This window comes from Bufo bufo, chromosome 8 (assembly GCF_905171765.1).
Source record: "Bufo bufo chromosome 8, aBufBuf1.1, whole genome shotgun sequence".
Lineage (NCBI taxonomy): Eukaryota > Metazoa > Chordata > Amphibia > Anura > Bufonidae > Bufo > Bufo bufo.
In genome coordinates this window covers 194,572,630-194,585,767 of record NC_053396.1, presented here as the reverse complement: position 1 = coordinate 194,585,767, position 13,138 = coordinate 194,572,630, and the positions used below count along the sequence as shown (strand labels likewise).

General features: G+C 40.4%; 1 protein-coding gene across 1 annotated transcript; it reads left to right on the top strand.

Moving 5' to 3' along the window:
• The first annotated feature begins 6,697 nt into the window (after positions 1-6,697).
• LOC120978147 (interferon lambda-3-like) lies at positions 6,698-9,253 on the top strand. The gene is made up of 7 exons (XM_040406373.1): positions 6,698-6,716; positions 7,068-7,188; positions 7,833-8,022; positions 8,347-8,424; positions 8,559-8,702; positions 8,817-8,897; positions 9,164-9,253. The coding sequence occupies exons 1-7, from the start codon at positions 6,698-6,700 to the stop codon at positions 9,251-9,253; spliced, it is 723 nt and encodes a 240-aa protein (XP_040262307.1).
• Positions 9,254-13,138: the final 3,885 nt, after the last annotated feature.

Below are 13,138 nucleotides of genomic sequence, written 5' to 3'. Positions count from 1 at the left end.
CATTTTCCCATCCAATCTTCCTCATCATTTGTTTTCACCTGTTGACTATACACTCACCTAAAGAATTATTAGGAACACCTGTTCTATTTCTCATTAATGCAATTATCTAGTCAACCAATCACATGGCAGTTGCTTCAATGCATTTAGGGGTGTGGTCCTGGTCAAGACAATTTCCTGAACTCCAAACTGAATGTCAGAATGGGAAAAAAGGTGATTTAAGCAATTTTGAGCGTGGCATGGTTGTTGGTGCCAGACGGGCCGGTCTGAGTATTTCACATTTCTAGGGTTTACAAAGAATGGTGTGAAAAGGGAAAAACATCCAGTATGCGGCAGTCCTGTGGGCAAAAATGCCTTGTGGATGCTAGAGGTCAGAGGAGAATGGGCCGACTGATTCAAGCTGATAGAAGAGCAACGTTGACTGAAATAACCACTCGTTACAACTGAGGTATGCAGCAAAGCATTTGTGAAGCCACAACACGCACAACCTTGAGGTGGATGGGCTACAACAGCAGAAGACCCCACCGGGTACCACTCATCTCCACTACAAATAGGAAAAAGAGGCTACAATTTGCACGAGCTCCTCAAAATTGGACTGTTGAAGACTGGAAAAATGTTGCCTGGTCTGATGAGTCTCAATTTCTGTTGAGACATTCAAATGGTAGAGTCCGAATTTGGCGTAAACAGAATGAGAACATGTATCCATCCTCTGATGGCTACTTCCAGCAGGATAATGCACCATGTCACAAAGCTCGAATCATTTCAAATTGGTCTCTTGAACATATTGATATGTAGAGAAAATCTAAATAGCACATCCTCATTCCTATACTTCTGATACAGTCCTGATCAAAAGTTTAAGACCACTTGAAAAATGGCAAAAAATCATATTTAGCATGGCTGGATCTTAACAAGGTTCCAAGTAGAGCTTCAACATGCAACAAGAAGAAATGGGAGTGAGACAAAACATTTTTTGAGCATTCAATTTAATGAAAACAACGAATAAACTGAAACAGGCTGTTTTTCAGCTGTTCAAAAGTTTCGGACCACACCTCCAAAAAAAAACTAAACCCCCCCAAAACAGAAATCCAACTTCCAAACATGAACTCCATAATGAGTAGCTCCGCCGTTATTGTTTATCACTTCAAATATTTGTTTCGGCATGCTTGATGCAAGCGTTTCCATGAGGTGAGTGGGAACATTTCTCCAAGTGGTGAAGACGGCCGCACGAAGGCCATCTACTGTCTGGAACTGTTGTCCATTTTTGTAAACTTCCCTTGCCATCCATCCCCAAAGGTTCTCAATTGGATTTAGATCAGGGGAACACGCAGGATGGGCCAAAAGAGTGATCTTATTCTCCTGGAAGAAGTCCCTTGTCCTGCAGGCATTGTGTACTGTAGCGTTGTCCTGTTGAAAAACCCAGTCGTTACCACACAAACGAGGGCCCTCAGTCATGAGGAATGCTCTCTGCAACATCTGGACATAGCCAGCGGCCTTTTGACGCCCCTGCACTTCCTGAAGCTCCATTGTTCCACTGAAGGAAAAAGCACCCCAGACCATTATGGCGCCCCCTCCACTGTGGCGCGTAGAAAACATCTCAGGTGGGATCTGCTTGTCATGCCAGTAACGTTGGAAACCATCAGGACCATCAAGATTAAATTTTTTCTCATCAGAGAATAAAACTTTCTTCCACCTTTGAATGTCCCATGTTTGGTGCTCTCTTGCAAAGTCCAAACGAGCAGTTCTGTGGCGTTCAAGGAGACAAAGTCTTTGAAGACTTTTTTGTTTTTGAAGCCCTTCAGTCTCAGATGCCGTCTGATGGTTATGGGGCTGCAGTCAGCACCAGTAAGGGCCTTAATTTGGGTCGAGGATTATCCAGTGTCTTGACGGACAGCCAATTGGATCCTCCGGCTCAGTGCTGATGAAATTTTTTTGGGTCTTTCACTTGACTTTTTTGTTCCATAACCCTCAGGATCATTTAAGAAATTCCAAATGACTGTCTTACTGCGTCCCACCTCAGCAGCGATGGCGTGCTGTGAGAGACCCTGCTTATGCAGTTCAAAAACCCAAGCATGTTTAAAAAGGGAGATTTTTTTGCCTTTGCCATCACAACGTGTGACTACCTGACAGAAAATGACAATGAATCCACATCTTTGCACAGATTTGGCCTTTTAAAGGCATGTGGTCCTAAAATTTGGATCAGCTGAAAAACAGCCTGTTTCAGTTTAATCGTTATTTTCAATACATTGAATGCTCAAAAAATGTTTTGTCTCACTCTCATTTCTTCTTGTTGCATGTTGAAGCTCTACTTGGAACTTTGTTAAGATCCAACAATGTAAAATATGATTTTTTGCCATTTTTCAAGTGGTCTTAAACTTTTGATCAGGACTGTATGACAACTGTTTACAATTTTCAGCATTTCTTTTGATAAAACATGGCTATACAGCACTATTATCAATCATTTGCTGTGCACTATTGGGAGGCATTAGTATACAGTTTGATCAAAGAGCATAGGCCCACTTACCGCGACAAGGTTGCCTCTTTTAAGTGGGGACCTACTCTAACTATGGTGCTGCGCCGTGCGGCGACCACTGCGTCTCCACACCGCTCTAGCAGGCAATGGGATCCAGCAGCCACACAGCGGTCCCACTGTGCGGCAATGCCACCTAGGCCCCGGGTCCCATCACTCCACCAGCACAGCACAGAAGCAGCGACGGCCGCCGTCCAGCGCCGCATGTGAACTTGTGCAAAGAGCTCACCTGTTCACAGCCTCTCAGGAACTCCAACTGAGATGTGGTAGTAATTTATAGACCCTTTGCAGACTTCTGCAAATTAAAAGCACCTGAGCCAAATGGGGAGCTTCGTGCCCTGGATGTGCATCCCTCAAATCTCCATCAACTGCAAGATGCTATCCTATCAATATGGGCCAACATTTCTAAAGAATGCTATCAGCACCTTGTTGAATCAATGCCACGTAGAATTAAGGCAGTTCTGAAGGCAAATGGGGGTCCAACACCGTAATAGTATGGTGTTCCTAATAATTATTTAGGTGAGTGTATATCACCTCCTCTTTTACCTCCTTTGGAGTGCCTCAAACCAGTTATCTTTTCCGCTGTTTCTGGGGTCTCCCTCTGAGTAATACACCCACAGACACTTCCTGGTGTGGACTGGGAACTAAAAGTCACCCTGGAAAAAAATCTTAAAAGTGGCCCCATCTTGTAGGGGGGTCCAAATTGACAGAAGATGAAGCTGCACAAATAAGCTTTTTCAGCAATACCATAGTGAAAAATCCCATAGCATCACAAACATATAGCACAAAACAGCACAATATATTGCCCCAAAAGATGTCCCTCCGTGATGGCCATCAGTACAGTAGATGATATTTTTTGTCCTACTCCCCCTATGGAGCAGGAAGATTAAAGGGGCTCTCTTACTTCAATCAGACCCCCAAAAGTTGAAGTCCCAAAGTGGGACAAAAAATAAAGTGAAAAAAAAGTTGAAAAAATAAAGTTTTCCCCTTAAAAAATTATAAGTTTCAAGTAAAAAAAAAAAAAAGTCATTTCCCCCAAATAAAGTAAAAAAAAAAATTGTTACAAAATAGGGGGGAAAAAAAGTAGACATGTTAGGTATCGCCGTGTCCGTATCGACCGGCTCTATAAACATATCACATGACCTAACCCCTCAGATGAACACCGTAAAAAATTGAAAATAAAAGCTGTGCTGAAAAAAAACTATTTTTTGTCACCTTACATCATTAAAAGTACAACAGCAAGCGAAAAAAAGTCCTATTCTCACCAAAATAGTACCAATCAAACCATCATCTCATCCTGCAAAAAATGAGACCCTACCTAAGATAATCGCCCAAAAACTGAAAAAACTATGGCTCTCTGAATATGGAGACACTAAAACATGTTTTTTTTTTGTTTCAAAAATGATATTATTGTGTAAAACTTACATAAATAAAAAAAATGTATACATATTAGGTATCGACGCGTCCGTATCGACTGGCTCTATAAAAATATCACATGAGCTAACCCCTCAAGTGAACACCGTAAAAAATAAAAACTGTGCTAAATAAACCATTTTTTGTCACCTTACATCACAAAAAGTGTAATAGCAAGCGATCAAAAAGTCATATGCACCCCAAAATAGTGCCAATCAAACCGTCATCTCATCCCGCAAAAAATTAGACCCTACCTAAGATAATCTCCCAAAAACTGAAAAAACTATGGCTCTCAGACTATGGAGACACTAAAACATGATTTTTTTTGTTTCAAAAATGAAATCATTGTGTAAAACTACATAAATAAAAAAGTATACATATTAGGTATTGCCGCGTCTGTAATAACCTGCTTGATAAAAATATTGCATGACTTAACCCCTCAGATGAATACCGTAAAAAAAAAAAACGTGTAAAAAAAGCCATTTTTTGTCACCTTACATCACAAAAAGTGTAATAGCAAGCGTTTAAACAATCAAACGCACCCTAAAATAGTGCCAATCAAACCGTTATCTCATCCCGAAATTTTTTTTGCCCACAGGACTGCCGCATACTGGATGTTTTTCCCTTTTCACACCATTCTTTGTAAACCCTAGAAATGGTTGTGCGTGAAAATCCCAGTAACTGAGCAGATTATGAAATACACCGACCGGCCCGTCTGGCACCAACAACCATGCCACGCTCAAAATTGCTTAAATCACCTTTCTTTCCCATTCTGACATTCAGTTTGGAGTTCAGGAGATTGTCTTGACCAGGACCACACCCCTAAATGCATTGAAGCAACTGCCATGTGATTGGTTGACTAGATAATTGCATTAATGAGAAATAGAACAGGTGTTCCTGATAATTCTTTAGGTGAGTGTATATATATATATATATATATATATATATATAATTTTTTTCCAGTGTCTTTTCCGTAAAGGATTTTTTTTTTCTTTATATTTTCAGATTTATATTTATTTCATGTATCTATATATTGTATTTATTCTTTTAAATATATTTGCAAATTAATTCCTAGTGTTATGTTTGATTTCTTGTTTTTTTTTTATAAGAATTTCAAAGAAATGGTAAATTAAAATTGTTAACATTAATTTTGACCTGAGGATGATGAATATCGCTACCATCGTTCGGTGCAGATAGATGGGTGACAAACTGGTTTAGATAATACTTGCAGTTTTTTTTATTTATTTTAAACACTTATATAGCGCTGACGTATTCTGCAGCGCTTTACAGACATTAGCATCACACTGTCCCCAATGGAGCTCACAACTATCAGTCCCTATCAGAATGTCTTTGGAGTGTGGGAGGAAGCCGAAGCACCCGGGTGAAACCCACGCAAACACAGGGAGAACATACAAACTCCATGCAGATGTTTTCCATGGTCGGCTTCAAACCTAGGACCCCTGCAAGGCACCAGTGCTAACCACTGAGCCTCTGTGCTGCCCAGCTAAAGGGGTTGTCTCATCTTGCCATTACTAACTACTTAGTAACGGTGAGATGAGACAACCTCTTTAACTCTTTTTTGAAAAAAATAAAAAATAAAAATTCATCTGTAGGTTACACAATGAAACTTGTTTCCATTTCTTTTGTCCTGTCAAGGTATCAGGAAATTATTTAGCCATGATTCAGTACATGGCGGTTTTACAAGTTTTGCTAGGTAGGGGAGGTTAAGTCGAGTATTGCTATTTGTCTTTGCCTGACCTGCTACTCCTTGGCATCTGATGGGTCTACTACCTGTGAGCTTGCGCCTGTTTTCTGCTGCATTACTCTTCAGATGGGTCCCTGGAAGCCAAGTCCAACCAGCCAGTGGCAGGCTCTGGTGAACAACTAGGGGTAGCCATAGATCTACTACTCGGAGTGGTGAAGGAAGACAGGTTGCAGATTACCGGTTTGCTGGCGGTGGTCCTGAATGATGACCATGTACTCTTCCTAAACCTCTCTTTCTTTACAGAAGGTTTTTAATTTGTCAGTAGTACTTGCATTCCTCTTGCTGTCTACAAAAATCTAAAAAGCATTCACTAACACAATGTTCAGTTATACCAAACCGTTTCATTTCCATTTTCTTCAGTGCCTTGTAGAAAATGCTCATCTTTTTTTCTGTTAAGTCTTATCAGAGTCGTATGGGCATCATAGAGGGGGTCTCCTGCTACAGCTTTGGTACAGCGTCCGCTGCTGGAGAAATGTCTGGCCAGATGTAACTTCCCTCAGCTGATAGCTGGAGGTTAGAGGAGCCTAAACTGATGAGACAACTGCTTTAAATCTTTCTTGATATATTTTTAGACTCCCATAGTTTTAAGGCTATGTCTGTCCATGTTTGCACATGAGAATAGCCCTTTTCATTGATGCAAGTGAGAAAAAAAAATGGAACGAACGTGGAAGGTAACCGCTTTCCACGTTTTCTGTGGACCGATAGATGGAGCAATAAAAGAAAGTGTTTCCTGTTGCTCTATTTAACCTCTTCTTGCTCTTACCATGCAGCTTAGGAGGTGTAAGTGGATCCACCTGCAATAAAGAAATGATCCTTGCTTACTTGACAGATCCCCTCGCTTCTACATCAGTTCTCCGAGATCTGTTTACCCGGTTGCATCAATCACACCTGAAGGCTGTATCCAATCACTGGTCTCTTTGGTGCCTTGCTGAGGCAAGTGATTGGCTGCAGTCGCCATGTGTTGTTAACATGACATGCAGTTGTGTAAAGATATCATGACCGGAGTAGCGGCAGGTAAAGATCACTTAGTTTTCGCTGGCAGATTCTCTGTTTTGTCCAGTTTCTTCCTAAAACTGGACAACCCCTTTAAAGGAATGATTCAGGACATCCACTTTCATCTCCTCTGTGTCCAGTCGTCAGTTGTCTTCAGCTGTTGACCACAGTATCACCTCCTCTTGTCTGTCCCTTCATGGGACTCAAACCGATGATCTTTTCAAATTTTTTGTAGTTTCTTCCTCTGAGTAATAGCAGACACTACAGCTGGATCTTCCTCAAACCTAAACCATTGCCACTGTCATTCCCTACTCCAAAAATTTTCTTAGGTTGACCTGGCTGAAATTTTGTAGCTGAAGTTTCCTGTTACAGGCTTTGCTTCAGAAGCCATGATGATTGAAGATCTTTCACTAGATGTATTGATTTTCGAGAACTATTATACAAGAATGGCTTGTGTGTCGCCATTCATGGTGTACATGGTCTCCTGTGAAGGGTTAGAGCAGGATTTCTTGGAGCTTTACATCATTTAATGTGTATTAAACATATGATATATTGTAATGACTCCACTGAGAATATGTTCTAGTATAGTGTGACTGCTGAGGTCTAATATAGAGGGTAAATCAAAAGTCCAGAGCCACATTTAAATGCTTAATAGGAGATTGCTCCATTACTACATATGACAGGAGAAAACCTTGTGATATACAGATATGGAGGTAGTTACTGAGTGACGGGAGGATCCTCATTATGTTTATAGCTCCTCCTGTATTAGGGGAAGGAGTTTGTCTTAAGAATCTTCTCCCAGTTACCTGACGTCTCCTTCTCACCTGTATAGTAAGGAAACTGAAAGTTGTAAAGAGTTCCCACGGCTGCTTTGTCTCCTGTCTCTTGAATCCTGAACGTTAGAGAGAAGATTCCTCCACATTCTGAAAATGAAGGAATTTCTTTCCATGAGACTGAAATATAAAAGGAGAAAGATGGGAAGACTTGAGCCACAGTTGAGATCAGCAGCAGAGAGACACAAGACAACCGGGCAGGTGAGTGTCTTCTCCTGGGTGTATATACAGAACATCAGATCTGTGGACATTTACATGATGAGTTTATGTACAATAATCATATGTATTAATATCTTATACACAGTTTCAAAGGAGGAGAAGAAAGTCTCCAGATCGACACCAATACTCCAGCCATGGACGTCAGACTGGTGGTCTTCTGTATTCTATTTGTTGCCGTGACCGGACATCCACACAAGAGACGCTGTTCAATGTCCAGATATAAATCAGTATCTTCCACTGACATCAAGATGATCAAAGGACTGCAGAATGAACATGTAAGGGGGAAGATTGTCTTCTACTGAGAGGAGTCTGATCCGTGGATATGGAGGTTGAGTCAAAAGTCAGGAAGGAAACTACCGGTAAATCTTCAAGAAAATTGATCCTATATTATATGTTGATAGAATTGTAGAGTAACCAACTTCATAGATGCTCCCATCTACCATCGGTTCCTGGCTTTTGACTCTTGACCCTCTATTAGACATCAGCAGTCACACTCTATTAGAACATTTTCTTAATTAAGTCATTACAATATTTATTGTGTATAATATGTACCACAATTGATATAAAGCTCCAACAAATCCTGTTCTGACCCTCCGCAGGAGAAGGACATTTCCACCAGTGCAATGAAATGCTACAGAAGAATGATGAGACACAAGCCGTCTGTATGTGACCTAAATGTAAGCAGGCTGTCTCTTTACTTGCTCATCACCTTCTTGCACAATAATCTTCTAAAATAAAACTTTACCTACAAATATACACAAGGAAACACTTTTATAAACCTATAAACTTTTAAACATCTTCTCTTATACAGCCCAGTGACCGTCTGATTCTGACTTTGAAGCGAGTTACAATAACAGCAGAGATTCTGGCAAATCTGGCCACATCTGATGTGCTTGACCCTGTATCACAGTCACTCATGATGTTCCTCAAGATCAGGGATGATCTTCTGATCTGTGTAAGTTCATATGGTTTTCATTGTCACTCTTTGCTTGGTTCATGATTTGATGTATTGTTTTTGGTTCTGGACATATTGACCCATAACTTATCATTTTGTGTTTCTTTTGGTCAGAGGGAGTCATCAGAATACAGTAGCACACCTTCTGAGGAGCTGATGCCATGGCTTCACCATCTCCAGCAATTTTTGGAAGAGGTAAGAGTTTGACACTGGCCAACAGATGTAACATGCACCATATCACTCTGCCCTCCATGATGGGGCAGAGAAATGAGCCTAGACATTTAGAGTAGATGAGGTTCTTCTGATGACTAAAGGGTTTTATATTATACAATCTAATTTCATTAAAAAGAAAGAAGGAAGAAAGAGCATAGATGGCAGATAGAGGAGATGACATGTAGGAATTTATAGAGAATGGTGCATCCACAACGTGCCTAATAAACCCTTGACTTATTTTATTGTAGGCATCTCCACAATGTCTCCAGGACGCCGTGTTACTCAGCCTCATCTCACTAATGGTGGAAGATGTTGGGTGTTGGGCTCATGTAAAATAACTACAAAGAAGTTTTAAAGAAGATCCACAAGTCTAGAGGATTCAATTTCCAAGCTTTAATTGTGTCGCATCTCCCATGAAGTCAATCTTCTTCATCCTATGACTAATGGTGACTATGAAATATTAGAAAGAGAAAGAAGAAAATCACTGTCCACAGATTGTAATCTCCAGCCGCCACAGAAGAAGAAACTCTTCTGGAACTTCATTCTCCTCATCAATGTTTTCTGGGCCTTCTAAGAAAATATGTTTCTTTTGTCGAATATCCCTAAAAAAAGATGAATATTCTTTGATGTTTTAAAGAAGATTAATTTATATTTTATGTATTTATATAATTTATTTGAATATATTTATATCTATAATTAATTTATTTATTTTATTATATATTTGCTAATTCATTTAAATTATCATATTATTGCATTTTATTTATTGGATTTCTTATAGATTATTTATATAAATTTTAAATAAAAAAAAATAAAAAATTGTCCAACGTTCATATTAATCTGATGATTATTATTTATGCCATGAAGCTTGAAGTCTCCATGGTTTTTTGAAGTGAGTTCTTTCTTCTAGGCATCATCCTTTTTTAACCCCTGGATCTTAAACATATGGAACCCAGACAGTGTCATTCTACAAGCAGGACATATCATAGGTAAAGTTTATAGACCCTGGTGATGAAGAGAATGACTACAAAGTCACCTACAAGTGGGGTTGCCTTTTATTAGGTTTTTGTGGCCATTATTGTGTCAGAGCATGAGACCACCAGGGGATCTACTCACACGTTCACATTTTCCCATCCAATCTTCCTCATCATTTGTTTTCACCTGTTGACTATACACTCACCTAAAGAATTATTAGGAACACCTGTTCTATTTCTCATTAATGCAATTATCTAGTCAACCAATCACATGGCAGTTGCTTCAATGCATTTAGGGGTGTGGTCCTGGTCAAGACAATCTCCTGAACTCCAAACTGAATGTCAGAATGGGAAAGAAAGGTGATTTAAGCAATTTTGAGCGTGGCATGGTTGTTGGTGCCAGACGGGCCGGTCTGAGTATTTCACAATCTGCTCAGTTACTGGGATTTTCACGCACAACCATTTCTAGGGTTTACAAAGAATGGTGTGAAAAGGGAAAAACATCCAGTATGCGGCAGTCCTGTGGGCAAAAATGCCTTGTGGATGCTAGAGGTCAGAGGAGAATGGGCCGACTGATTCAAGCTGATAGAAGAGCAACGTTGACTGAAATAACCACTCGTTACAACCGAGGTATGCAGCAAAGCATTTGTGAAGCCACAACACGCACAACCTTGAGGCGGATGGGCTACAACAGCAGAAGACCCCACCGGGTACCACTCATCTCCACTACAAATAGGAAAAAGAGGCTACAATTTGCACGAGCTCACCAAAATTGGACTGTTGAAGACTGGAAAAATGTTGCCTGGTCTGATGAGTCTCGATTTCTGTTGAGACATTCAAATGGTAGAGTCCGAATTTGGCGTAAACAGAATGAGAACATGTATCCATCCTCTGATGGCTACTTCCAGCAGGATAATGCACCATGTCACAAAGCTCGAATCATTTCAAATTGGTTTCTTGAACATATTGATATGTAGAGAAAATCTAAATCGCACATCCTCATTCCTATACTTCTGATATGACAACTGTTTACAATTTTCAGCATTTCTTTTGATAAAACATGGCTATACAGCACTATTATCAATCATTTGCTGTGCACTATTGGAAGGCATTAGTATACAGTTTGATCAAAGAGCATAGGCCCACTTACCGCGACAAGGTTGCCTCTTTTAAGTGGGGACCTACTCAAACTATGGCGCTGCGCCGTGCGGCGACCACCGCGCCTCCACACCGCTCCAGCAGGCAATGGGATCCAGCAGCCACACATCGGTCCCACTGTGCGGCAAAGTCACCTAGGCCCCGGGTCCCATCACTCCACCAGCACAGCACAGAAGCAGCGACGGCCGCCGTCCAGCGCCGCATGTGAACTTGTGCAAAGAGCTCATCTGTTCACAGCCTCTCAGGAACTCCAACTGAGATGTGGTAGGAATTTATAGACCCTTTGCAGACTTCTGCTAATTAAAAGCACCTGAGCCAAATGGGGAGGAGTGCTGATTCAGAGGGGGGAGAAAAGAGGGTAAAGCATATAAATTGTATTGATATGTAGAAAAAATCTAAATCGCACATCCTCGATCCTATACTTCTGATATGACAACTGTTTACAATTGGATCCCATTGCCTGCTGGAGCGGTGTGGAGGCGCGGTGGTCGTCGCACGGCGCCGCGCCATAGTTAGAGTAGGTCCCCACTTAAAAGAGGCAACCTTGTCGCGGTAAGTGGGCCTATGCTCTTTGATCAAACTGTATACTAATGCCTCCTTATAGTGCACAGCAAATGATTGATAACAGTGCTGTATAGCCATGTTTTATCAAAAGAAATGCTGAAAATTGTAAACAGTTGTCATATCAGAAGTATAGGAATGAGGATGTGCGATTTAGATTTTCTCTACATATCAATACGGTTTCTTGAACATGGCAATGAGTTCACTGTACTAAAATGGCCCCCACAGTCACCAGATCTCAACCCAATAGAGCATCTTTGGGATGTGGTGGAACGGGAGCTTCGTGCCCTGGATGTGCATCCCTCAAATCTCCATCAACTGCAAGATGCTATCCTATCAATATGGGCCAACATTTCTAAAGAATGCTATCAGCACCTTGTGGAATCAATGCCACGTAGAATAAAGGCAGTTCTGAAGGCAAAAGGGGGTCCAACACCGTATTAGTATGGTGTTCCTAATAATTCTTTAGGTGAGTGTATATCACCTCCTCTTTTAGCTCCTTTGGAGTGCCTCAAACCAGTTATCTTTTCTGCTGTTTCTGGGGTCTCCCTCTGAATAATACACCCACAGACCCTTCCTGGTGTGGACTGGGAACTAAAAGTCACCCTGGAAAAAAATCTTAAAAGTGGCCCCATCTTGTAGGGGGGTCCAAATTGACAGAAGATGAAGCTGCACAAATAAGCTTTTTCAGCAATACCATAGTGAAAAATCCCATAGCATCAGAACCATATAGCACAGAACAGCACAATATATTGCCCCAAAAGATGTCCCTCCGTGATGGCCATCAGTACAGTAGATGATATTTTTTGTCCTACTCCCCCTATGGAGCAGGAAGATTAAAGGGGCTCTCTTACTTCAATCAGACCCCCAAAAGTTGAAGTCCCAAAGTGGGACAAAAAATAAAGTGAAAAAAAAGTTGAAAAAATAAAGTTTTCCCCTTAAAAAATTAAAAGTTTTAAGTAAAAAAAAACACGTCATTTCCCCCAAATAAAGTAAAAAAAAAATTGTTACAAAATAGGGGAAAAAAAAAGTAGACATGTTAGGTATCGCCGTGTCCGTATCGACCGGCTCTATAAACATATCAAATGACCTAACCCCTCAGATGAACACCGTAAAAAACTAAAAAAAAACAATTTTTTGTCACCTTACATCACTAAAAGTACAACAGCAAGCGATAAAAAGTCATATTCTCACAAAAATAGTACCAATCAAACCATCATCTCATCCTGCAAAAAATGAGACCCTACCTAAGATAATCGCCCAAAAACTGAAAAAACTATGGCTCTCTGAATATGGAGACACTAAAACATGTTTTTTTTTGTTTCAAAAATGATATTATTGTGTAAAACTTACATAAATAAAAAAAATGTATACATATTAGGTATCGACGCGTCCGTATCGACTGGCTCTATAAAAATATCACATGAGCTAACCCCTCAAGTGAACACCGTAAAAAATAAAAAATAAAAACTGTGCTAAATAAACCATTTTTTGTCACCTTACATCACAAAAAGTGTAATAGCAAGCGATCAA